Below are 27,072 nucleotides of genomic sequence, written 5' to 3'. Positions count from 1 at the left end.
CGAAATGCGGCCGCCGTGGCTGGGATTCGATCCCGCGACCTCGCGCTCAGCAGCCCAACACCATAGCCACTGAGCAACCACGGCGGGTCGGTGCGTCGTGAACATGGTGTTAGCAGGATTGAAGTGGCAGACTTGTCTTGTTACTTGGATGACGTCGTTGTCTTCGCCAGAAATTTCGACGATCACCTTAGGCGGCTTGCGACAGTACTGGAGGCCATAAAATCATTAGGGCTCACTCTGAAGCCCGAAAAGTGCCGCTTCGTTTACGATGAGCTTCTGTTGCTAGGCCACGTCATCAGAAAATCTGGAGTCCGCCCCGACCCGCAGAAGACAGCTGACATCGCAATGTTTCCGCAGCCCGTCGACAAGAGGGTAGTGCGTAGATTCCTTGGCATGTGTGCCTACTATAGGCGCTTTGTCAAGGACTTTTCACACACCGCGGAGCCACTAACACATCTATCCAAATGTGAGGTCGAGTTCAAGTGGGAAACACCGCAGGCCGACACATTTCAAGAACTCAAACGACGGATGCAGTCGCCGCCGGTACTTGCACTCTTCTACAAAGACGCCGATACCGGAATCCACACTGACGCCAGTAGCCTAGGCCTCGGTGCCATCCTAGTCCAGAGGAAAGACGGACCTGAACGGCTGATATCTTATGCTAGCCGGTCGCAGTCAAAAGCGGAAGGCAATTATTCTACGACTGAAAAGGAATGCCTCGCCGTCATTTGGGCTACAGCAAAATTCCGCCCTTACCTATATGGCAGGCCATTCAAAGTCGTCAGCGACCATCACGCGTTGTGTTGGCTAGCTGACTTAAAGGACCCTTCAGGACGGCTTGCGCGGTGGAGCCTCAGAGTGCAAGAATATGACGTCACGATAATCTAGAAGTCCGGACGAAAACACTCTGACGACGACTGCCTATCGCGCGCCCCCATCGATCCCCCGCTGCAAGACGACAAGGCCGACGACGCCTCTGTTGGAATAATAAGCGCGGCAGTATTCACTAAACAGCAACGAGGAGACCCAGAGCTAAAAGGCCTCGTCGAGTATTTGGAAGGGAACCCCGACGTTGTCCCTAGGGCATTTAAGCGCGGATTGTCTTCGTTCACGCTACAAAACAACCTGCTCGTGTAGAAGAACTTCTCACGAGTCCGCACCAATTACCTTCTTGGTGTTCCGTGAGCGTTGCGTCCAGAAGTACTGCATGCCCTATATGACGATCCAACCGCTGGGCACCTCGGATTTCCCCGGACGCTGTCGAGGATACAGGAAAGGTATTACTGGCCGCGTCTGACCGCCGACGTCACCCTTTACGTTAAGACATGCCGAGACTGTCAGCGACGCAAGACACCACCGACAAGGTCAGCAGGGTTACTACAGCTGATCTAGCCTCCTTGCCGACCATTTCCGCAGATGGGGATGGATTTGTTGGGACCGTTTCCGACGTCAACATCCGGAAATAAGTGGATCGTCGGGGCGACGGACTATCTTACCCGCTTCACTAAAACTAAAGCTCTACCGAAAGGCAGCGCAGCCGAAGTGGCTAAATGTTTCGTCGAAAACACCCTGCTGCGACATGGTGCCCCAGAAGTCCTCTAAACCGACAGAGGAGGGGCCTTTACAGCAGAGCTCACCCAAGCTATTCTGCAATACAGCCAGACAAGCGACAGGAGGACAACTGCCTACCACCCCGAGACGAATGGTCTTACGGAGCGCTTGAACATGACCCTAGCCGACATGCTAGCAATGTACGTCGACCTCGAGCACAAGACGTGGGTCGTGGTCCTGCCGTGCGTAACCTTTGCTTGCAACACGGCGGTGCAAGAAACAACGCAGATCACGTCGTTTAAGCTGGTTTACGGCAGGAACCTGATGACGACGCTCGACGCCATGCTGCCGCACGTCACTGAAGAAGAGAATCTTGACGTCGTTACCTATCTCCAGCGCGCCGAAGAAGCTCGACAGCTCGCCCGCCTACGGATCAAGAACCAGCAGCGTACCCACAGCCGACACTACAACCTCCGACGACGCTTTGTCGAGTACCAGCCCGGCGACCGTGTTTGCGTTTGGACCCCGATACACCGACGAGGACTCAGTGAGAAACTATTGCGACGCTATTTCGGACCCTACAAGGTCATCCGACGTATTGGCGCACTGGACTATGAGGTCGTGCCAGACGGCATTTCGAATTCACAGTAGCGCCGCGCAGGATCTGAAGTAGTCCACGTGGTGCGTCTTAAGCCCTTTTACGCACGCTGACGAACTTCCTTATTTTGTTGTTTCTTTGCTACGGGTGTCCTTGTTTATTACCTTCCTTTGTTTGCAGCATCGTGTCGATGCTTTTTAAGAGGAAGGTATTGACACGTGTACTTGTTTATCTTCAACGGGTGACTACGTTTCACCGCCTAACAAATGTTATCACACAGCGCCGGACGCGCCTGGATGTATAGGAAGTTTCTGGAATGTTATCGATGGTTTCATCCGCTGTCTGTCACCGAACATTATGTAATCTGATTGCTTATATGCGCGACGCGAATCGTGTAGAACTTTGTGGAAGACGCACGGGTCCCAGCGATTACTCTGGAACATTCGACGACTGATGTATAAAAGCCGACGCGCTTGACCCGCTGATCAGATTTTCGACGATCACCGAGTGTGTTTGCCGCTATCGTTGTTAATTGAGTGTAGCCTGCTTTTGAGGGCACAAGGTCGCCAAATAAAACGCTGGTTTCGTTATTCACAGTTTTGCGGCCTTCTTCACCGTCACTACTACGTGACAATATGATGTCTTACAATCGCTGTGGAACACACTTAGTTTCCAGCACACGCGTCCACATCGACTGGATCTCTGTCTGCAACTTCATCCTCCACCTGGACTATCCCGATCCGAGACAACGGTACTTTACCGATTGTGACTTGGCGTCGCATTTACGAAGTCGTTTGCTTTTGCCCATCGGATGGCAGGATAGCGCTGCGTGTGACCACCGGGCTGACGAGGAAATTATTGAGCACGTTCCTTGTCATTGACCCCGATACGGCGCACACATGCAGTCTCTCGCGATCACGCTGGCGCGTCTTGGCGACCGGCCGTTTTCGGAACAGACAGTCCTTGAACGCCGCCCTATACACTCGCCACACCACAATACCGTGAAGACACTCTTGAAATTTTTACGTTCTAGTGGCCTATTGGAGAGACAGTGGTATCAAGGTTATGAACAGGGATAAGGTGCCTCAGAAAGGATGGTCAACCAGTCTGAGGCACCTTATCTCTGTTTATAACCTATATACCACAGTGTGCTATTTCATCTGTCAGCCCATTTTTTTATTTTCTTTTGAGAGACTGTAATTCTTATCGACGTTCACGACCTCCCCTACGTTTTCTTTCGTTCCTTTGCTTTTTCTCTCCAGTGTTCTTTCCGTCTTTCATTTCCCCTAACCCTTCCCCCAGTGCAGGGTAGCAAACTAGAATATTATCCGGTTAAACCCCCTGCATTTCTCATCACGTTTATCTTAGCTTGCCTATGCCACCACTATATCATTTCTTTTCTTTCTTCATTCACCCTCTACGATTATTCACATTGTACGTTTACCTATGCGTGTAAGGGTTCCTTCTCTATCAATATCGTTTCCCACCAATGCTCTAAAGCTACTTTGTGCATCTCGACCACTGACCAGTTAACGCTTCCAGCCGCTTCGAATCTCAGTGTTTCTAGAACGTGGGTGTTCCCCATGATTCTTGCTGGGTGAATATCTTAGCATTTCATTGCGAGTTGCCAAGTCGTCTCCAGAACGGTAACAGACGCATACCTCATGCTTTTCCGAACATTCGATGCGGTGTGTTTTACAGAACAACTGTACTTGACTAGGATCCCAGTATTTCTCATCCGGTGATCCCGCGATCTCCACGACCTGAAGCTCAGCCAATCAGAACGGAAAACGCGCGCCGCGTGCTCCGCTAAGTGCTTTGCAGCACCACAAATGGCACTCGCCTCCGCGCATAGATAGACCTTTTGGATAGTATTTCTGGATATTAAGGGAGCATACGAAAACGTACACAGCAATTGCTAGTTGGAATCGGTTGGCGCAGGACAGGGGTAATTGGAGATCGCAGGGAGAGGCCTTCGTCCTGCAGGGGACATAAAACAGACTGGTGATGACGATAATGATGATGATTCTCAAGCACGAAGGTATACATAATGATTTCGTCGAGCTGCTGAGGGAGACATATAGAGGATACCGGGCACAAATTGTACAGGAAGGACGAAAATGTTATGAAGTGCAAATTCATCAAGGACTGAAGCAAGGATGTCCTTTGTCTCCATTGATGTTCACTTTATGTTAAGCTCTTCGAAAGAAGTCTGGAAAACAGTGAATTAGGGTTTGATTTATCACACAAGCGTAATGGACAAATAGTGCAACAGGAGGTCCCCGGACTGATGTATGTGGACAACGTAGTGCTACTAGGTGACAATGCTAGATATATGCAGACATTTGCGAATATGTGCGGCAACGCAGCCATAAATCTAGGCTTTAAGTTTAGCACAAGATATCGGCAATAATAAACGAGTTTTGCGCCAAGACCACACACGCAAAAAAGGAGAGAACACGGACGCTTACTTCAAGTGTTTTACACCGGTAGAAGTGAGTGCCTTGTTTGGCTCAGTGACGCTCTCAAGGGGTCACGTGAAACGTATTTGCCAGATTTGGCGATCCGAACTGTGGCAGCAAGTTCGTTTACAGATTGGCTACGTGTTACCTGTTGCGCCCAGTACCACGAATGGATTGCCTAAAGAGGGTTTCATTACTTTAGAAGGGAAGCGGCCCGTATCACAAGCGATCTGGTGGAACTGGAATTTGAAATCAATCCTTAGGGCTATTGGAAAGTCGAATACACCGGAACATGGAAATTGAAGTCTCATAGTTATGGGCGGCGCCTCTGTTCCCTCCAACATTTCAAGTATACTTCAGAAAGGCCCTAAGTTTAGACTTGAGCCATGTGTGCCTCCCCACGAACTGGTGGCCCTCAAGAGGACTGTGGCCAAAAAGGCCCCACATGAAGATCGAGAGCGTTGCCTACTGGTCGGAATTTACTGTTTAGCCAAGTGTGTCACACGGAAATAACAGAACTGACCTAAAGACCGTTTACGGGATGTTGTATAGTTCTTCAAGAATAATGAACTTTGTCTCTTCCAGGCAGATAAGGTAGGCGGCTTCCTCGTTTTGCCTAGAACAATGTATAATAATAAGGCCTGTGAAAGAAGGTCAAACTAGAATTAAGTGAAAAGCTATTGCTCTTTCTAAACGTCTAAATATGCAAAGAATAGATACGGATATAACTGATTGCTGCAAAATGTTTTCTTCAGTGTTAAAACAAACAAACCTGAAACTCCATTTCGCATGATTTTAAGTGAAGGTGGGACCCGGCAGCACTGCGTGAGTACGTTCCTGCAGATAAGTATGAATAGCCTTTCCTTGCGAAAAGTTCCGGGGACGTAGCCCATTTCTTTCGCAGGGAGTAGTGACATAAGTTAGGTTTTTTTCAGTTGACGTAGAAGAGCTATTCTATTCAGGGCCGCATTCTGAGCTATTTGCCTCTGTAAAAGCTTTCAAAGACGAAAGATGCCCTGTATCTTTCCAAAAAACCGCTTGTAACACTCTAGATAACTAGCAAAGGAAAGGCACTTGCATCAGCTCTTGCATAGCCCCTACACTTCGCAATATCTTTTTATTGTTCATCGATCGTTCTTTACACGATCGTTTTAATCATCTTAAGAATGACAAAGTCCTTAAGGTGTTTAGTTACATGGACGACTTCTTGGTATTTTAAACAAAAGCAAGGGGCTGTTACAATGGGGCAAAGGTAAACAATATTTTAAATGAGTTTAAGAAACTACATAAAGGGCTATCGTTTGCCCATGAACTGCCCGTTAATGGCATGCTTCAGTTTTTAGATTTACGGTTAAAGTTTGTAGATGGGGGGGGGGGGGGGGTGGAGGGGGATATTTGCTGGGCTTATTCCTCTTGTGCGCAAAAAGGACTCGCGCAGTATAATTCCGCCCACTCCAAAGTAATATAAAGAAGCATCGCAAACATCTGCCTGTAGTCGTAGTCGCAAACATCTGCCTGTAGTCGAAGCGCCTTGTCCTATCTGTATTCCTTCTTGTGTGCCGTCACTATTGGCGCTTCACCTATTGAAAGCTATGCACCAACTAGCCCCACAACGTGTTTTACTGTAGTTGTAACTCCGGAAGTCGTGTGTGCATGAAATTTATTTATCTATTTAGAAAACAACTTACAGGCCCTGTCGGCCATTGAGTAAGGGGCGAAATGTAACAATGAGCTGTTGAGTACAATGGAAACAACTAAAAAAATTAATGTAACACAACTGTACAGTGGCTGAACTAAAAAAACAAGACAAAGTCAGAATGCTCAAGCACAACAGCGAAATAAGAGTAAGGAGATTAAATAAAAAGCGCGCACAGGTGTTCACGAAGTATTATACGATCAGTTATCGAGGCGATTTCATCGGCAAGACAATTCCAGTGGGATATGGGACAAGGTACAGCAGATAAATTGAAAGCAGTAGTTTTACCGAAAATGCGCTTGAAGCTGAAATGATTACGTAATCTTGAGGACGTACGGGGGGACGAGTTTCGAGGTCTAATATGCAAGGCTTACCGGAATGAACATTTGTGAAATAGACAGAGCAAAGCAGCATTGCGGCGGATGTCTAGGGGCTGTAAAGAAATGTCGAGCTTGATCAGCGTTGTATTGGAGTTGCAATCAAAATTCCCAATGATATACCGGGCAGCTCTGTTTATGATGCGTTCCATCATGGTTATTAAATATTCTTGTAATGGTGACCATACAGTGGATGCAAATTCTAATTGCGGGCGTACGAGCGTAAGACATTCTAATTTACGCACGTCAGCAGATGAATTTTGCAAGTTGCGTCTCAGAAAGCCAAGCGTTTTACATGCAGTTCTACAAATTGCAGTAATATGCGAAGACCAAGAAAGGTCACTAGTGAGGTTTACACCAAGGTATTTGTAGCTAGCGGTACGTACAGAGTCGTGTTATTTAAGGTGTATGTGAATATGGAGCTAGTGCGCTTGCGTGAGAACGATATATTATTACATTTGGAAGGGTTAAGAGATATTTTCCGTATGTTACACCAGTCGGTAATAGTGTGAAGGCCATGCTGCAAGGTGGTATGATCGTTAATGAAATTAGCCGCTCGTTAAACAACGCAATCTTTGGCAAACAGTCGTATGCAGGAGAAAATATTTGAAGGTGGATCGTTAATAAATATTAGGAAAAGCAGAAATGCAAGCGAGCGTTGCCGACCAATAGGCAGGCTGGTTGCAGCTGATTTCCCTTAGTCGGACTTGGTCCCTGTGGCAGAAACGCCTCTGAAGAAGATAAAAGCTGGTGCCAGCAGAAAAAAAAAAAAAATCGGTGGGCAAAGAGCGGCCTGTACCGGTTCCCTGCATCCACAGGGCTTCGCACTGCCTGAAAAAAGCGGCTAACCGGTACAACGTGCTAGTAATGTTTCAAGCTCCCAAAAAGCTTGCCCAGCTTAGCCAACGCATAACTTGCGAAGACTAAAAGGTTGGCTGTCAGCAAATGCATACCCAGCGTTTCTTAAAGTGTGCCACAAACCCGCCGCGGTTGCTCAGTGGCTATGGTGTTGGGCTGCTGAGCACGAGGTCGCGGGATCGAATCCCGGCCACGGCGGCCGCATTTCGATGGGGGCGAAATGCGAAAACACCCGTGTACTTAGATTTAGGTGCACGTTAAAGAACCCCAGGTGGTCGAAATTTTCGGAGTCCTCCACTACGGCGTGCCTCATAATCAGAAAGTGGTTTTGGCACATAAAACCCCATAATTTTAAAGTGTGCCACAAACGTCGTTTATGAATTTCCCCTGCCCTGCGGAAAAACCTAAAGTGGACAGACGGGGCGTTGCGTGAATGGCCGACCTAGGAAACATGCGAAAGATGTAGAAAATAATGATTGCGAATGGCTAGTCGAACACTGTAGGGCTTGCGCCGATTGTATTGCACGGTTCCGATATGTAAGGATTCTGGGTAGAGGCAGGCAACAAATGGCACGTGAAGTTTTGGAAGTTTTTTATGTTATAAAAGTAGGTCCAAATTGTGTCAGTGACACATCTGTTTTCCTGTACGAGGCAGAGCAGAAATTTGTTCATGCTTTCTCAGATAACGTGTTTTTTACCCGAATCTACTTGATGCCTTGTACGCATGCGCACGTGCTCGGGTCTGGGAGGGTTATATTATGTGTGATGGTTTTACATTCATTAAACAGTTGAAACGCGAACGCCTGTTGTCTCCTTTCTTGTGTGTGTGGTCTTTGCGCAAAACTCGTTTATTATGTCGGATAACCAACTAGTCTAGCAGTTCCCTCTTCTAAATCTGGAATTATGATATTTAATTAAGAGACGAGTAATTACGTTGTGTCAACAGCAAGCCGTACCCCTAGTCAAGCAATACAAATACCTCGGCGTATACACAAAAGATGGAAAGACTTACTCAAGCACCCACCAAGATAATCTGAAAACAAAACGGGAAGCGGAATCCAGCAAAGCATGGAGCGCTTTGGGGCCAAAATAAATATAAGGTGGTGCGTGATTCTCGAATGGAGTAACGGTACCAGCGCGGACGTTTTCAAATTCTGTGCTTAAGGTAGGATATCTTGTCGGGGCTGGAAATTAACCAAAGATTGGTAGGTTAGTTGACTTTGGGTAACCAGGATAAAGCCACTAATGCGGCAGTGCAGGATTGCATCGGTTGGGCCTCTTATGAAGTTGAAGGAGCGCAGAGCAAAATTAATTTTGAAGAGAGACTCAGGAACATGAACCAAATTAATGGGCAGCTAAAGTACACAAGTATCTGTATCTGAAAAGCGTTCATACAGAATGTAGGAAGAACTCAAGAAACTTGGCAACCACGTACACGGCAATTTAAAGTGCAAATAGAGAACCAGGAGTCACCAGAAAGAAAGCGCGAGAAACAGATATAGTGAATTGAGTGAAAAGAATGGAAACAAAAAAGACCATGGAGATTTTCAACAATATGAAGAAAGAAATTAGAAGCAAAATCTGTACCATAACACGCAGGGAAGTTCCTTGCTATTTGAGCCTCAAGCTGGTTGCCTAAGGACAGGATATACAGGAGCAAATATTCGCAACTAGATGAGGCACGTGAATGCTGCAGCAAAGATACAAAGACCACTCAGCAGATCCTAATGGAATACGAAATGATTAAGCCAGTGTGACAACCCTTAGGTAACGTACACCTTCCAGAAGCACTTGGATTGAAAGTGGATGGAAGCATCAACCGATATGCAGTCGAGATCAAGCATAGACACCTGGAGTATTGGTGGAAAGAAAGCTTAGAAGAGAGCGATACGAACGGATCGGTTACAGGCGTAGGTAGCGGTACAAGTTAAATAGAGACCTTTTGAGGAAGACAAAAAGGATGAAAGATGTGTGCGAAAAGGCTAGCATGACAAACATGTGCTTACCGGGGTAACTCAAGCAGGCTAGATATCTATTTGTCACCACTCTGTTTCAAAGGGATACCTATAAGTCGTCATCATAACCATCAGATAGGCAGGCCATTAGGCAAAATAAGAACAAGAGCTTGGTGGCGCAACCTGCCAACCCGTTTTAACGGGGACGTTCGTAGCATTCATCTATCCATTCATTCGCGGGAGCGGCGAATAGATGGCCAGCCGGGCGGCTGAAAGGAGGAGGAGGAATGAACGTTTATTGTAAGAAACAGCGAGAAAGTGTTCTTTCTTCGCCCTAGGTGGGCGGCTCTCTTAGTCCAGAAAGCCGTTGGCTAATGCCGCAGCCCGGGCCCGGCCCACCAGACTTCGCTGATCTTCCAGGCTCTGTGCCTTTAACATTGCCTCCCACGTTTTTTCGATCACTTGTAGCGGTTCTGAGGCATCATCTTCGCTATTTTTCTCGTGGTGTGGGCACACCAATACCATGTGTAGGAGCGTGTCTGGTAGGTCACAATACCGGCCTAGGTATGAGAATTTGGTTGGCTGCATTCGGTGCATGATAATTCCATGTAGATACGTATTCGTTTGTAATCTGCGGAGGGCGGTGGCTTCTTACTTGATTAATTTTGGATGAGGTAGATGATATTGTCTTCTTTCCAGTCGGTAATGTTGCAATATTACGGCGTAGTTGATGGGAATGTCCTCTATCCTCGTCGCTTTCCGGAGACCAGGCGGCAGGAAAGCCCGGCTGGTATGCTCTCAGGCGACAACATGTGCTGCTTCGTTTCCTGCCAGGTGTTCGTAGCCTGGGGTCCATGCGACGCAGGTTTCGGGTAGTTCTTGGCGTCTTGTTATTTCTTTTAGAATCTTCACTGCTGCGGCAGAAATTCGGCCTTTTCGTAAGTTTCCACATGCCGTTTGCGAGTCGCTCAAGATGATTGCTGTCTTTGCATGCGGCGATGCCGAGGACGATGGCCACTTCCTCTGCCGTTTCTGGATTTCTGGCCGGTATGGTGGCAGCAATTAGCTCCTTCCCTTGGTTGTTGGTCACGGTAATTGCGTATTCTCTTCTACCTGGGTATTTCGCCACATCTGTATATCTCGTGTTGTGGTTCTTTGAGTATTTCTTGCTAAACGCTCTAACTGTTGCTTGTCTTGCGTCTTTGTGGTATGTTGCATGCATGTTGCGAGGTATTGGAGCGACTGAGATAGAGTCACAAAAAAGTGGCGGCAATCGGGCTTTCGCGCCTGAGTCTGCTATGAAGTTTTCGCTGTATGCGAGCTTGCTAAGTACTGCTCTGCCTGTTTGAGTCAGCTTAAGGCGTTCCAGCTGGCTGGCTCTGTGCGCTTCGCTCATTTCTTCCCAGGTGTTATGGAGGCCAAGTTTGAGGAGTGTCGTGGTTGAGGTCGTACTGGGGAGTCCTAGTGCGCTCTTGATTGCTTTTCTGATGATGATGTTGATTTTTTCGATTTCAGCTTTCTTGAGGAGTGCCATATGTGATCCGGCTTATAAGGAGTGCTTGGATTAATTGGACGGTTCCTTGCTTTTTGAGTCCTCTTCTTTGGGTGGTTATACGCCGAATGAGATGGGTTACTTGTGTTAGGGTCTTCTGACGCTTCGGAAGTGTAGCTGCCCCAGAACCGTCTTTATGTACGGTGAGGCCAAGGACGCGGAGGGAGCCAACTTGGGGGATATAGATTCCATTGAGTCTGACGTTGGGATCTGGAGCAACGTATGCTGGTGGTCTTCCCCGGGTCCTTGCCTTTAGTATAAGTAGCTCTGATTTTTCGGGGGGGTGGGGTGCAATGGAGACCGCATTTTGAGAGGTACTGTTCTATCTGATCGATTGCCTCTTGGAGGGTAGTTTGCTGTTGGCCGGTTGTGGACGCTTTTGTCCATAACGTTATATCGTCGGCGTATATTGCATGGCTTAAATCTTCGAGTTGTTGTGCGAGCTTAATCATTGCGAGATTGAACAGCAAACGTGAAATGACTGACCCTTGTGGAGTTCATTTGTTTGGCATTTCGAACTTGTCGCTTCGGATGTTGCCGATACCCACCGTAGCCGTGCGATCTTTGAGAAAGTCGTGTACGTATTGGTAGGTCCGGATTCCGCAGTTTGTATCTTGGAGATTTTGTAGGATTGCTTCATGCTTCACATTATCGAAGGCTCCTTTTACATCTATTGTTAAAATAGAGAACTTTCTGTGGCGTTCTTAGTGGTCCAAGAAGTCTTCCTTGAGCTGTAGTAGTATATCTTGTGCTGAGAGGAGCTGTCGGAAGCCAAACATTGTGTCGGGCATGAGTTGGGCATTGTGTTGGGCATTGTCGGGCATGAGTCTTCGAGGTATGTGGTGAGGCAATCGTGAACCATGTGTTCGAGAAGCTTTTCAGCGCAGGAAGTAAGGGAGATGGGCCGTAGGTTGCTGATTTGTAGTGGCTTGTTGTGTTTTGAGATCATAATGACTTGCGTGCTTCCATTCTGCCGGGAGCACACCTTTTTCCCAGCAGTTATTCATGTAGTCAAGGAGTCCATTTAGGGCCTTGTCTGGGAGGTTTCGTATTATCTTGTTGGTCACCTTGCCATTTCCTGGCGATGTGTTATGAATGAATTTGGCAAGGGTGGCATGGAGTCCAGGAAGCGTGAAAGGGCTGTCTAGGGTGAGATTTGGTTCGCCTTTGTACGGTCGGGGATCGGTAACCTTGGGGGCATTATCTCCGACAAGTTTACGATTGATTGCTTCCAGAATTTGTTTGTCTGTTCCTGGATGGGAGTTAATGATTTTCTTGAGGTCATGTCTGTGCTTGGTCTTGGTTTGGTGGTAGCTAGAAGGGCTCTTAGTATGTGCCAGGTCTTCTTCGGGCTGAGTGTGCCTTGAAGTTGGTCGCACAGCTTATGCCAGTTCTGCCTGCTGAGTTGATCTCCGTATTCTTCTACTCGCTTTGTTATGTGAGCGATCCGTCTGTGCAGTTTGCGGTTAAGTTTCATCTTTTTCCACCACCTCAGTTGTCCTCTTCTGGCATCCCAAAGATGTAGGAGGTGAGAGTCTACGGCTGGCGTGTCCATCGTGAGTTGGTTGACTTTAGTGTGCTTCTCCGCCGTCTTGACGGCTCCTTTCTTGGTCGTGTGCTGGTAACTCCATGCTGTGTGGGGGGCATTAAAATCCCCCCTTATTACGAGTTTATGGCCTTTAGATAGTTTTCTGGCTTGCGTGATGAAGCTTACAGAGTCGGATAACGGATTCCTGGGTGGGCTATATAAGCATAGTACATATAGTCTTTGGAGTGTCTTTTTCTCAGGTAGCACTTCCACTAGGATGTGTTCCACGGTTGTTCCCTGGATTGTGTGATCTTGCGTGGTGAGATTTTTCTTCGTCAGGATGGCTGTTCTCTGAGATCCGGTGTGTGTACCATATCCCTGTATGCGCAGATTGGTGTAATAAGTTTCTTGGATAGCGATGATATCTGGTTGTTCCAGTTTGGTCAGTTCTTGGAGGTTTGTTCTTTTGGTTCGGATAGAGCAACAGTTCCATTGCCACAACTTCATTGGGAGTTGTGGTAATCTCTTTTTGGTATTACTCGCCATCTTGTTCGATATCGTTCTCTTCGCCCCGGGCCATGGATTCCGGTCTGGCTGCGTTGTGGAGGTCTTCACGTGCTTTCTTTCGAGTCGTGTCGGTGTTGTTGAGTAGCTTTTCTACTGTGGCTTTCGTTACGTGGTTCTGCTTGTCATAGGACATGAAGTTGCTGAGTTCTTGGAGGGTAGCATGGATAGGGGCCAGCTGAGCGGTGATGTGTCGCTGGAGCTGTTGTGGTAACTCCCTTGCAAAAGTGGGCATGGCCTCCTGTATCTGCTTCCGCGCCTCCATTGCTACGATTTCCTTGATTCTTCCTTCCGTAAGGGGTGGTGGGATGTTTGGCATTCCTTGAGGTTTCGAGGCTTTATTGGCGGTGTTTTGTTCTTTGCACCTTTGTATGAGCTTGTCAATGAGGGCTTGCTGATTTTGGAGTTGTGCTCGCAGGTCTCGTTCGGTTTCTGTGGGTTCTTGTGCTGGTGTGTTGCCTCCTGCGGCGTCTGCATACGTGACTCGCTTTTGTGGGGTGCGTGTACGGGATCCAGATCGTGATCTTGATCGGGGTACATTGTTTGCTTGACCACTTGTTGATTTGGACTCACTTCTGGATCTGCGTGGACTATGTAGTGAGGTACTGCTTTATTCGGATAGTGCCGGGAAGTCTGAGTCTGAATTTGAGTTCCATCTGCGTTGCTGCTCTTGGATCTTGTTTTCCCTTTGCCGTCTGATTTTGTACGGTGGTGGATTTGGCTTCAGTTTATGCCGGCTCCCCTTCCCTGCTGTCTCATGGGGTTGTTGACAGATTTTACAACTGGGTTGGCAGTCATGTTCTTCCGGTTGATTTTCCATCCCGCACATGTAGCAGAAGTTGATAAGGGGTTTCGGGCAGATATCTTGCCGGTGCCCTGGTTCTCCGCAGGTTCTGCAGTATTGCACGGATTTCCTGTATGGTTTGCAGCGGTAGTCACAGCATTTATATATGATGTTGTATGGGACGTGCGGTCCGTCGAAGTAGATGAGTGCTGTTGACGATCTTCCCAACATGCGTGCTGCGAGAACCGTGTATCTTGCGGATACTTGTAGCCCCTGTAGTAGTTCTTCTTCGCTCGTGCCTGGCGGGATGTTGTAGATTACGCCTTTGCTGATGCCCTCTTGGGTCCTGACATGTGCTTTGACTTCGTAAATGGACCCCCCAAGCTGGATGCTGGTGATCTTTAGGAGCATGTCATACGCTATGTCTTTGTTTGGTGTACTTGCAATTATTATATTCTCGGCATGTTGCGCTTGAATCCGGATGTCGTCGTAGAAGTCTTTTTGGGACAACTTGCTAGCTTGGCCGATGGCATGTGTCACTGCCACCAATGTCCATTTGGAGAGTTATAATCCCGCCTTAGGTCTTTAGATGATTTTCGTGTCGTCCACTGGCAAAGGCGGAAGTCTCGGTTTTCTATAATGTGGAACGTTTCCCGCAATTGGTATTGTTGCTCCGGCTTGCTGCGTTCGTAGTTGGCCTGCTTCCTCGGCTGTGGGTTTTGTATGCACCTGAATCTTCTTGCCTCTCCTCTCCCATGCGTGCCATTTTTCCTGGATGTTTATTGCCTTTCCGCTGCTCACGTCATACGTCCACTCCGCTTCCAATTGTTGCTGCTGTTGTATCGTCTCCACCTGCATTTCAATGCTGTTGTTTTCCTGGTTCAGTTCTCGTGCACTTGCTGCGTCGGATGCGTCAGTCATTGGTACACAGCGGCAGCACTGCGTCGCTCTCGAAGAGAACGAGCGGCGGCTCACGAGCGCTCACGAGCCACGCGATACGCTCCGCGGGTCACGGGTCAGGCGCGTTTGGCTGGCCGCTTAGCCTTGTAGGGTTAGCTCCGCTAGCGTGGCGTGAAGCCTTCAAACAGCAAAAAATGAGGGTAATTCCACGTACCGCTCATAAACTTGATATCCTTCGGTACCACTTCCGTGCCGATTCCGTCGACGCCACAGTTCTCTATTAATAATAGCAGGTGTCCGGCAAATTGCCGAAATATGCGACTGAAAGAAAAAAAGAATTTACTCGGCTTCCCGGCCCTGTGAAAGTGACAGCTCCCCATCTAATATGACGTGTACACACTATGCGTGATTCGACCGAACAAAAGAAAAATAGTTATTTCTGATTCGACGCCTTTTTGCCATTAGCCCTCTGTTATTGGTCAATAGCTTTCGGGATGCACCCACTTCACCTGTCTGTCACGCGACGCTACAAAACCGCGAAAAGTTACCGCATGAAAGTGACGTGTTCACGTTAAAGATGCGCTATTGCGCCGAACAAAACTGATTCTTATTTTTTTTCTGAAAAGCGGGAGACTGCCCCATTCCGAAAGGAATAAAAAATGGCTGCCGCCGATCGCTCAGGCACTGGCTACTCGCACCTACCTGAGAGCTTGTGTTTATTTGCGTATAATAAAGCTTTTTGCGTGACCGTGCAATGTGTTTGAGCACTTTCAGCACGTTTACGACCTCGCTCTGCCAACTCTTCTTTCCTGAGGATCCCTTTTAGCCGCATTATTAACCTTCCGTTGCACGCCGCCGCGATTTTCGACCAGCCACTGCAAGCTAAGTAAGGGAAAACGGCCCAATCGCAGACGCCGACACCACCTTTTTCATCCGGTTATCTATTTTTAGTGCGCTGGTTTGGTCCCATCGATACCCTCTCCACTTGAGTGTGCTCCTCGCCTCCTGGCAGCCAATTACAAATGAAACACCGCTCAATGTAGGCAAGATTATCCATTTTGAAATCAAAGGAAAGTCACCTCTTATAAACTAGGAGAGCGTCTGATTGGGCAGTTTAGGCAACGCTGCGGGTCACCGCCCGATGCTCGCGTTGGGGCGGTTACTCAAGTTTGACGTCAGGAGATTGGAATAAAAACATGTTGGAATAGTTTTACGTTCTAGAGACCCAGGGAGCGATGCAACTACATTTTCGCATGTAAAAGAGGAAACCACTTAGCAACTGATTTCATTTGTGCTCTGACAGTGCTATGGAAAGGCCACGCATAGTTGGGACTCCCGAAGAGCAGCGTGAACACGATGAATGGCATCGTGCTCAGGCTAGATAGAACGCAGCGGTTGCTGCCTAGTGTAAGCCACGCGCAGTCAGTACCGCTGAAGAGCAGCGTGAATACGACGAGCGACGAAACGAACGTCAGTATGCAGAATGGCATCGTTCTCAGGCTCGGCAAGACCCATGTCAAGGCTACGTCACATTGGTCTATCGGATCAGGTTATACTATATAGAGCTTCGCTGGCCATCCACCTTCAGAGCGTGGATTGGAGCCCCCCCCCCCCCCCCCCCCCTTTTTTTTTTTTCTACAGGCAGCCACTTTGGGCCTTAAATAGCAAGGCACGGCCCTTGGTGTTATCGCGCAGATTTCTTTTTCTGAATTCGTTCTGGCCATATTTCGAAATCTGCATTTGCATCTTACACTTACGTGAGATTTGCTTAATAAAATTGTTCTAGCGAGCAACTTACTTCCGTCGCTTGAAAACGTTACGTTCGTTATCCGCAGCACTTTCTCGTGGCATGCAATAAATATGATTGCCGGCTAATGACTCCCATCTACTACGAAAGCTTGGATATGCTGATAACGGGAACACCCTTCGTTATTTGTAACGTTTCCTTACTGTAGCGAAAATCGAGTGCTCATGGTTCTTTTTTGACAATTTGGACACGCAGTTATAGGACATAACATTAATCGCGCTCTGAAAGGAGATACACTGATCTGTCGACACTGCCATCTTAATAAAGTACAAATATACGCAGTTTGTACAGGAAAATTGTGGCCGTATTTTTGGCATTTACTTGGTTTTAATGTCTCCTGTACAATTAATGACGCCATGGTACCAGAAGATATTGTAAAGAAAGTACCAACAGAGGCATCAATTCAAGGCTGAATGGTCGTGACGGTTCTCCGTCGAAAGCTGATGTCATCGGTCCACACTCAAAATGCTCAGTCGCTTTCTTAACAGCTATCTGCAGTATACGCCGGTGTCAGTGCGATATCTCAAGCCGGATTGTTTTTGTCTAGCTACGTCAAGTTTAAAAACGGATTCATAAAGGAAACATTAATAGAATGTCGACTGAACTATTCTATATAACGACGCTGACAGAGACTTCACTCCACTAAAATCTGTGCCAGCGAGATCTTAACTATTTGTCGCGAGACTTTGAGGTTCTCTGCATGCAGTAAAGAATAACGATGAAGCTGTCGGGAACGCAGAGAAAGCTCCAGCATTACGATGTATCGGTTTTTCAATGTTTGAGCCTCTGTGCGACCTGTCGACAATCACAGCAGCGAGGTTACGTTGCTCACTACCCTTCACCTTACTCATGGTGAAGGAATAGGTCAAAGAATGCTTTTCCCCGTCAAGAAAGTGGCAGCTTTTTCCCAAAGACGAAGCATTAATAGGCATAGCAAAGTATTAGACAACTACACAACGAACTAAGGTCCGTAGTTTCATAGGCTGCATAAATTGCAGTAAGCATTCGCTAACAAATGAATTAACGCGCACGGTTTGACTCACGCACGGGTAAATATGAACAGATCTCTCTTGATGACCGCGAACACTCGCTGTCTACGCGGGAGAATTGTTCACCTTGAACATGAAGACGTTCTGGCTCCCACACGGGAGCCAAAACGCGTTTTGATTTTTCCCTCATTGTTTTTTTTTTCTCGGTCGATGTTCCCTTTTATCGTCCCGCCTTTTCTCAACCAGACGGGATCCCGTCAAACTTTGTGTTGCATCAAATAAAGCAGAATAAAGTAATCGACAGTCGTCTAGACTGAGTTGTTCCAACAATTTTTGATTTCACAGGACACCGATTCGGGACCTATAAATCAGTCTTTCCATCCGTATATTGCTTTTATGCTATTTCTAAGTTCGCCAATACTCTGCTGCCGTTGAAAGTAACCTGGTCGGTGTTATAGGATATTAATGTAGGAATTGGCTTAATTTCTTTAGGTGTCCCGCTAAATTCAGTTTTTTTCGGCGTGACGCTTTTTACGTAATTCATTGCAAGAAATGTTATTGTTTCGTCTTTTTAGCTTTAGAGGTGTCGTTCGAATACTGTGTTAATTGGCAAGTGATACGTTACTTTTGTATTTTGCAACTTTACTGGCATAATTCCTGTGGAACTTTATTCTTTATTAATATAATTATAGCCGTTTGTGTATGCTGCAAGGAAGTACCAAATTTACTCAGCCAAATAAAAAAAAGGCAAAAGGAAGCAGGTTTGAGTTAAGGACAGCCAGAATGGCGAAATAACATCGCAGTATGCAGGAGCTCGAGCTGGCAAAGCAATATTTTGCTTTTTTTTTGCATACTGTACTGGACTCGGAAGTGTAACACATTATCAAGAAGGCACACTTGATCATTAATAATACCTTTTTCGTTTACATGGCGAAGGAGGTATTGGCTAGCTATCATAATCAATATTAATTGTTGCGCACATTCAAGGTGACGGTAATGATTGCTGAAACATTGGCAGTGTCAACGGCTGGACTCAGAGTCATTCTAGCGCGGAGGAGAACCATGAACTTAATAAGCTTTTAGGAGTGGTATCCACTCGCTGTCATGCACATGTGCCCGCGCGAACGCGTTTCGCAAGGGTTCATGGAATCTGAAATAGGGAAGGGCTTTTTTTGTAATATAACATTTATTTATGTAAAAAATGTCTGCAGGCCACGTCGCAGAGCTTTAGCAAGTTCTCGAGAGAGAGAGAGATAGAGATAAAAACAACATTATTTCGTCAGGTGGGGGGAATCAGTTCATGGTGTCGTTAGGCGGGCCAGATGGCCTTCCGGCTCATCTAAAATGTTCATCTAAATGTGAAGTCAGCCACGTACACATAATGTAGGCTCTCGATATAAAACGGGTGGTACCGTTCTACAAGAGAGGTTTGCAGAGTTCAGGGGTGCTATAACGTAAAACTATTCCAAAGTTTTCTATTCCAATTCTGCTATCCGCCCTCCACGATCGGTGAAAAACTTTTTTTCGACCACGCCCACTTCACCTCTCTGTCACGCGACGTCCCGAAAACCGCGATACCTCCCCATCTGATATGATGTGTATACACTGATTATGCATGACTTGAGAGAAAAAAGAAAAACAGTTATTTCTGATTCGACCCCTTTTCGCCATCAGCCCTCGGCTATTGGTAAAAAGTTTTCGGGCTGCACCCACTTCACCTGCCTGTAACGCGACGTCACAAAACCGCCCAAACTCATCGCGTCAAAGTGACGTGTACGCGATAAAGATGCATTAATATGCCGAATAAAACTGAATTTTCTTCGGAATAGCCGCAGGCTGCCCCGTTCCGAATGGAATAAAAGATAGCTGCCGCCGATCGCTGAGACGCTGGCTACTCGCACCTGCCGGAGAGCATGGGTCTATTTGCGTATTATAAAGCTTCTTGCGTGGCCGTGTAACGTTTCCGAGCCCTTTCGGCACGTTTACCACCTCATTCTGCCAACTATTCTTTGCTGAGGGTCAGTTTTTGCGTCATTCTTAGCTTCCGTTGCATGCCGCCGTGATTTTCGACCAGCCACCACAAGCTAAGTAAGGGAAAGCCAACCAATCGCAGACGCCGGCACCACCCTCTTCATCCGGTTATCGATTTTCAGTGCACTGGTTCTGCCCCAGTGAATCCCTCTCCACTTGAGCGTTCTCCTCGCCTCTTGTCAGCCAATTATATACGACAAGCCGCTCAGTGTAGGCAATGTTATTCGTTTTTCAAGCAAACAAAAGTGACATTCTATGAACGAGGAAAGCGTTTGATTGGCCTGTTCAGACAACCCTGCGGGTGACCACCCGGTGCTTGCGACGATGGTTAGGCAAATTTGACGTCAGAAGATTGGAATAGAAACATATTGGAATAGTTTTACGTTATAGGGCCCCAGGCATCGCGAAGACAGCATTTTGTATACATATTTAATTTTCCAGTTGCGTCTGATGAATTTATGCCCGCACTTGTAAGGTAAATCGACGACATGAGATCGAACACAATGCACATCACACGTTATGCAACTTCAGGTACTACTTTTATGCCAGTGATCGACAGATGCGTCTGTTATCTATATGTGAGCAGCAGGTGTGAGTATACGTGCACTAAGAAAAGTGTTTTTAGTGCGCATATGGATGCGGAGAACTGAATAGCGTTATGGATGTCTTCGTCTCTTCCTTAGTTTGTGGGTTTAGAGCACACGCTCGCGTTACGCGGACCCCATAAATTCAACGCACGATGTTGTTTGCAAGCAACAACATAACCATCTCTTAATAAGGCCCACAGAAGCACTACAAAACTATAAAAATGAGAATACTAAACCTGCCGGCTGTTACGCTCGAACTGCGACGCCTACTTCTGCTCGGCTATAATGTAGATGGCTGTTCTTTCTCATATAACTGTCCCCTGTAACATAGAAGCTATAGATTGAGACAGCGCTCTCGCTCTTGCCTAGAGATTCGTTTGCTATGCTAGCACAGGCCAAGTGCTTTCCTTAAGTAAAATCATCTTTTAGCTCTTCCTGATGGCGACTATGTTTTATACTAGGAGTATACTTACATAACACACCTGCGTAGTTCTTGATTAACTCGGAGACGTAGACTCTTCCGCCATAGTTTTGCCCATTTACTCTCATATCAAACAGGACATGTAGGCATCTTTTTCACGTAAATGCAGACGGGACATGGTAGATGGCGCCTTGGGCAATCAATTGCTGTTCTATGTAGGAGTTGTTTGCGAACCACGATACCGACCCAAAAAATAGGGGAGTGCTGAAACGCCTACTGTGGCACCACGCAGTAAAACTACTGCGTGGTGCCTGTTGTGGCATGCGAGCAGTCAGTAGAGACACTCCTGTCGACTCAGTGAATATATATGCCCTGCCGATACAAAGGGTAACGCGCGCTTAGTAATTACTTCGGAGACGTTATTCTAGCTGAGTGCTCAGGCTTGTTTTCGATGATGGTATGGAGTAGACCACATTATAGAATGTTTTCAGCTGAACATAAATTACATGTGCTGCGTCAGCATGCAGATATCTGTGAATCAGTTGTTAACTTTGATTGTTTCTTTCTTCTGTTGCTGCATGATGACGCCAACCACTGGATGAGCGTAACTGGTGTCTGAAAGATCAAAATAAAAAAGAGAGTCACCACTACATGCTACATTCAGTATACACAAATGCCACAAGGTATAAAGTAGTGCTGGAACAGGAAAGAAACTGAGTATCTACAGTAAGCATCGCATTCTTGATTTCGAACTGGAGCCACGCAGTAAACACCATATATTTAACATCCTGGCATGGCATATCACAAAAGCAATGGCGATAGCACATATGAGCTGTGTCTCTGTGAGTATGCCATACGCTGCTTGGTGCACCAATATAATAGCATAAAACACAGCCGCACGTGGTTCTAGAAGGTTACAAATGCAGCCCTTACGTTGCGCTCATGTTGCTCTTAACAGTCTTCTTCGGTCATGTTACTGTAAACACCTGTGTACTGTTCCCCTCAGTAAGCCATTTGAGAGCCAGCTCTTGGAATTTCTGTATTCTACAGTCAGGTGGAGCTGCACCTTCGCAGATCTTCTATTTATTAGGTATTAAGCAGCCGAAGTCTCTTGATCAGTGGACTTAATTGATTGCTTGAAAGGTATTATGTCACGCAATACAAACACTATATGCATGGTTTATTCTTATTATAGAATATTAAAAACCACCACACTTACCCATATCACTAGAAGTCCAAACAAAAACATTGATCCTGATTTATAGCCGAATCTTTCAACAAGGTATCCGGCAATTGGAGGTGTCACTGTAGCCCTAAAACAGCGCAAGTGATGCTCAGTACTTAAAATCTAAATAGACGTCGGACAAGAAACCATTCGTCTATAGCTGCTAGCAATGTATTTTTATGGACTACGAACAACGATGTTGAATGAAAACCAGAGACAGTCACTGATTTAAATTGAAAATGATGATTACACCATGTTTTACCAGAGATCTTGCTGCTTCATTAATATTTGTTGTTCAGTTTCATTGTCAGTGTTTCTACTATATAGAATGCACCTGCTGTACAGATTTTTGTAGGCCCTTGGTCCTCTTTATGGCAGTAGAAACCATGCTCTTATATATAACAAATCACACTTGGTAATGCAATACAGCAGAGCTGCTAAGAGAGAACTCACCCAAGCACCAGACTTGTAATTACTATGGTGGAAATGAACGATGTTGTCTTTATGTCGTCACAGTATCCTCTTGCCCTGCATGAGCCACATAGACCAATGAGCAGCAAAACACTGAACGCGGTTAAAGGGTTTAGGCTATCCCCCATTTTCAGAAAGTGTCTTGTCTCGAAGCCTATTCTCTTCACCGATCAGGGAGCCTAGATGCAAACGTTGTTTTTGTATGTAGGCTCCCCAACGCGATGATGAGGATGTTTCTTGACATCCCCTTCGAAACTGGGCAATGAGAAATAGTCACCTAGCCTGGTTGAACTAATAGGTCTTAATAAATTTATTGCAGTCTTGCATTTTGCCTATCTCTTGTTGATCTTTTCTTTCTTCACTAAAACCTTCATGCCTGTGTTGCGCACTTACCTGTGCTCGTAATAACTTCGGTTCTATCAATTCCTTCACTGCTTATTTCCCACATATATCCTACGCGTCTCTTACTAAACGTCTCCTACTTATTTTGCCTGCAGACCAGCTAATGCTTCGTTCCCTTCTGAATTCAAGAGCCTCAGGAAGGTGGACATTCCCTACGGGTATTGATGGGCGAATATCTTGACATTTTATTACTATGCGCCGAGTCCTTCGGCGCCTTTGCTGCGGAAAATTGGACGAGACAAAGCGCTTGTCGCATCCCTGCTTCACCTTGTCAAAGTTTATTGTGCACTGAACAAAAATAATCTTTTCCAACCTGTCAATTTTGCCATTCTGCATGCTTCCCACGAAATTTCGAGTAGAGACTGCATGCAACTTGGTTATGCTGTAGCATTTAGCCATGTAGAATATCCGCTGAGTCATTCATTGTCAAGTGTCCTTGAACATCTTCACCGTAAACAAACTTACACAGCGTACTTCAATGAATGACAATAGCTGCAAACAAATTGCCCGGCCATGCCTGCTCCCGTGAACACTTGAGATAGGTATACCATCCACATACTCCTAAAGAATGAAAAGAAAAGAAAATTAACATTGTTTTATGGTGTGGACCATGTACTCTTACTGCACTAGTTCTACAAGGTTACTGCCTACAACTCTTGTTTAAAGCAAAGTTAGCAACGACCTTTGCCGAGGCACTCGCAAAAGTTATCGAAAGGTGTCGCGTTCAAAGAATCGTTGGGTTCTGCTGCCGCTTTATGCATAGATGGAATGACAATGTTAAGCAGCGGGAACGTTGTTTCCACTGCTCGGCAAGTGACAAGTGTTCGCAGGAAATAAGCAATGCCACCGTGACCTCAGAAGGCCATGAATGCATTCTAATAGGTGCAGAAGAATGTATGGAGGCATTGTCACGGTAATTTTCTGGCATACACACACCGCGCAGACTAATTGATTGCTCGAGGTTACACAATTTTTATGCATTTTACAAACGCGAAACAAACACAACATTCCGCGCATCACCGCTGCGAAAAGATTCGAATGGGATCTGCGCTTATCACCATTACTGTTAGTTTGCCACCTCCTGTGAGCGAGACATTATTTATTTATTTATTTATTTATTTATTTATTTATTTGAAAATACTGTCAATCTCTCACCGTAATCCGAGCAATTTCGAAATGCAATTGCCCATTTATGAATTACATGTCCGGCGACGCAACTGGCCTTGAAACACACAAGCGCTCTTTGTGGTCTCCAAGCACTAGTGCCGCCATGAAATAGGTGTGGCTTCGAGTTACCCTCGCGACATCCCATACTTTTCTCGTACAGTAAACTTGAGTGAGGGAAAGGAATATTAGCGTCAATCACTGACGCTCCTTGTTACCGTCATAGCAGCGCCTCCTTGATAGCGATAGCAGAGTGGAAGTTTTCGTAAGTTCTTAGCAGCACTCCCATATGTACACGCATAAGCTACTCGTCTTTCTTTTTTTCTACTTCGAAGGCATATTACCAAAATTGCCTGTTTAAGTGCAACTTCTCATTTCCAAAGGTTTTACTGAAATGTCGAACTTTTCTTGCACTAGAAAACGCTATGATAAGTTACCTCGTCCACGTTCAGCTACATTACGTAAGCGTTGCTTGATTCTGTGGCAGTACATGAGACTCCGATAAACGTTTACAGGCCGTGATTGTATTGCACACGCTTCTTTGCGATATTTTCCTGAATTCTTGCCATTCAGTCTGATAGACGCATTATTCGCGCAGCAATATATTGTCATATTATCTCCATATTTTGAATGCACCTTAGTGTGGTTTGCCCGAGTGTCATTGGACCCACTGGACGGATTGGGTTCTTATACTTCTTAAGATCTGCGGTTTACTGTCTCATTTTACGTCGCCGATATGCGGGAATAAGAAATAACTCCAAGGTTACATTCTTGATTGCATCGAGAATACCACTTTTACCCGCCGTGGTTGCTCAGTGACTATGGTGCTGGGCTGCTGAGCACGAGGTCGCGGGATGGAATCCCCGCCACGGCGGCCGCATTTCGATGGGGGCGAAATGCGAAAACACCCGTGTACTTAGATTACCCCAGGTATTCGAAATTTCCGGAGTCCTCCACTACGGCGTGCCTCATAATCAGAAAGTGGTCTTGGCACGTAAAACCCCATAATTTAATTTTAATATCACTTTTCTTTCTATCACATTTACAAGCGCTCGTAATACTCCTGATGAATCTGCTTTGAACAAAGTATACTCACGCTTCTGTTGTGATGAAGGGCGCTGGCCCCAGAATAAGATAAGCGAATACTGTCACAAGCTGGCCCAAAAAGGCACAGAACGCGTCCATCTGGAAAAGAAGCATTCAACATGAAATAATCAAACGTAAAAATATGAAGTGTTGTAGATCTGTAATGCCCAAGGAATTCATCGCTGATCAACTGCGACAGCAATATTCAAGGAGGGGAGCGCACGTACACCAAAAATCGCGCTTGATGATGCAGCATATTCATTCATTCATTCAAATGATGCACACTTACGTCGTCTCTCTTCTGAATTACGGGCTTTCGTGTTGCATCTTTTTAGTGGTAACTGTGCTTTCCTTCTCACTTCAAATACGTCAGGCATTTTGGCGTCTTTTGCAAATTAGCGGTTATCGCACCGAGTATTTTTCACAGCGATTGCACCCTGCGCAACGCGTCTATTTCGCTTTCCAGTATTCCAGGTTGTCCCATGTGACGTCTCTTGCATGAATTACCTGGCCTGTTTAGCCTGCCTGTAGTGCTGTGGAAATGTGGCTGGAACGCGGCAGGTGCCTGTGCCCGACCACGGCGATATCATCAGCTCGATCCTCTAGCAGCTTCTGTAGATTGGCAAGTTAACGGAAGCAGCGGCTGTAAAATTCTGGGAGGACGCTTGCTGCGCTAACAAATCTCACGAGCCTTGATTTCTTGCCATTTACTTATAATGGTTGGTAGCCTCGGACTGCATACTTTGTAACACTAGAGCCGGCCAATATCGCTGCCCGCGACACTATGACTGTGGTGTTCGCTTCGGCTTTACTAAGTGTACCGCTACCACTCTTGAATTGTGTACTAAGTGTACCACCACCACTCTTGAAAAAGCGCCGGACACTGACGGGGCGATCCAACAAGCTCTCTTTAGAAGGTGATCTGCTCCTAATGGTGCAGATTAACTAGTCATTTGCAAGGAAGCTTGTCGAATTAACCTTGCTACTTTATATACGCATTTGCGTTTCTCCCGGCCTTGCCTCTTTCCAAACACTTTGCCATCTTGGGTGCTTGCGTTAGCAAGTCACTCCGAAACACAGGACACCCATGGCGCGTAGAGAAATGGTTGTCATATATATGCGTGGACGCACGAAAGCACATTCTTCAGATGTTATAGATAATATTGTTATGTTATATAACATTGTTATGTTATAGATGAATATAGATAAATTACTCTTAAGCTGTGAATAAACTCTGGGCGTCGCTGTCCAACTGGCATGCTTTCTTTCATTTTTGCTCGTAGCTTTTACAGCACCTTCAGCAAAGTTATCGTGCCAGGTAAGAAGGGTAGCGGGCGCCCCCTGCACTAGTCAATTTCAAAACAGCCACAAGAAGAAAAAGAAAAGACTAATATTTCCGCAAGCTCACGAGTATTACATACAGGGAAGGATGTTGTGTAGTGACTCAAGCATTCTTTTAAAATTCGCGCACAATAAACAGATACTATGTATAAACATAATAAAATGCTCGCCGAAAAGCACATTGCAATTCACCTTTAATTGGCACAAAATGCCAAGGACAAGGGCTGCGATAGTATAGCTTGCGAACTGAACCATGAATACGACACCAAGCTCAGTTGTGTCTATGCCAAACTGAAAAAGAAATGACCTTTATATAAGTTACCGTTGCTTCTCATGACGAAAAATAAAGTTCAACATTCGTTTTCACTAACCCTAAAATATACATTACCTGTCTCAGGTGTGGCTCTAATGTAGGTTCATTAAATCCCATGATGATCCAACTTAACATCACCGTAACCATGTCAATTATGAACACAGGGTCGATGAGTAGCTTGCACAAATTCTCCTGGTTTTTTGGAGACTCGGAGCTTGAATGCTGTTCAACCTCTGAAAAGAGCCGGCGACCATAATGCGTTATCTGGTGCATCATATGCAGTACAGGATTCTTGTTTGCAAGCTTCTGCTTCAGATCATTTCATCATCGTATCGCTTGAGCCCTTTCTTTAGCCCCTTCGCATGAAGCGTAGGTATCGAGATCTAGTATCTAGAATATGTGCGGCACCT

At 46.1% G+C, this 27,072-nt stretch overlaps 1 protein-coding gene across 2 annotated transcripts in view; it reads right to left on the bottom strand.

Annotated features, from left to right (window-relative positions):
• Window positions 1–21,004: 21,004 nt before the first annotated feature.
• Window positions 21,005–27,072, bottom strand: part of LOC126521226 (MFS-type transporter SLC18B1-like) — a 44,640-nt gene continuing 38,572 nt past the window's right edge. The window contains exons 7-13 of one of the 2 annotated variants that reach the window (XM_050169855.3): window positions 26,738–26,895; window positions 26,542–26,640; window positions 25,019–25,107; window positions 23,224–23,319; window positions 22,339–22,413; window positions 21,880–21,973; window positions 21,005–21,275 (exon numbers count right to left, since the gene is read on the bottom strand). In XM_050169855.3, coding sequence (XP_050025812.1) covers window positions 21,177–21,275; window positions 21,880–21,973; window positions 22,339–22,413; window positions 23,224–23,319; window positions 25,019–25,107; window positions 26,542–26,640; window positions 26,738–26,895 — 710 coding nt within the window. In that variant the 3' untranslated portion in view covers window positions 21,005–21,176. The remainder of the gene's footprint in view (window positions 21,276–21,879; window positions 21,974–22,338; window positions 22,414–23,223; window positions 23,320–25,018; window positions 25,108–26,541; window positions 26,641–26,737; window positions 26,896–27,072) is intronic. The other variant, XM_055065833.2, reaches the window with a different exon arrangement.

This window comes from Dermacentor andersoni, chromosome 6, assembly GCF_023375885.2.
Source record: "Dermacentor andersoni chromosome 6, qqDerAnde1_hic_scaffold, whole genome shotgun sequence".
Lineage (NCBI taxonomy): Eukaryota > Metazoa > Arthropoda > Arachnida > Ixodida > Ixodidae > Dermacentor > Dermacentor andersoni.
Note: the sequence above shows the minus strand (reverse complement) of the source record. Positions and strands in the feature narration are given on the sequence as shown.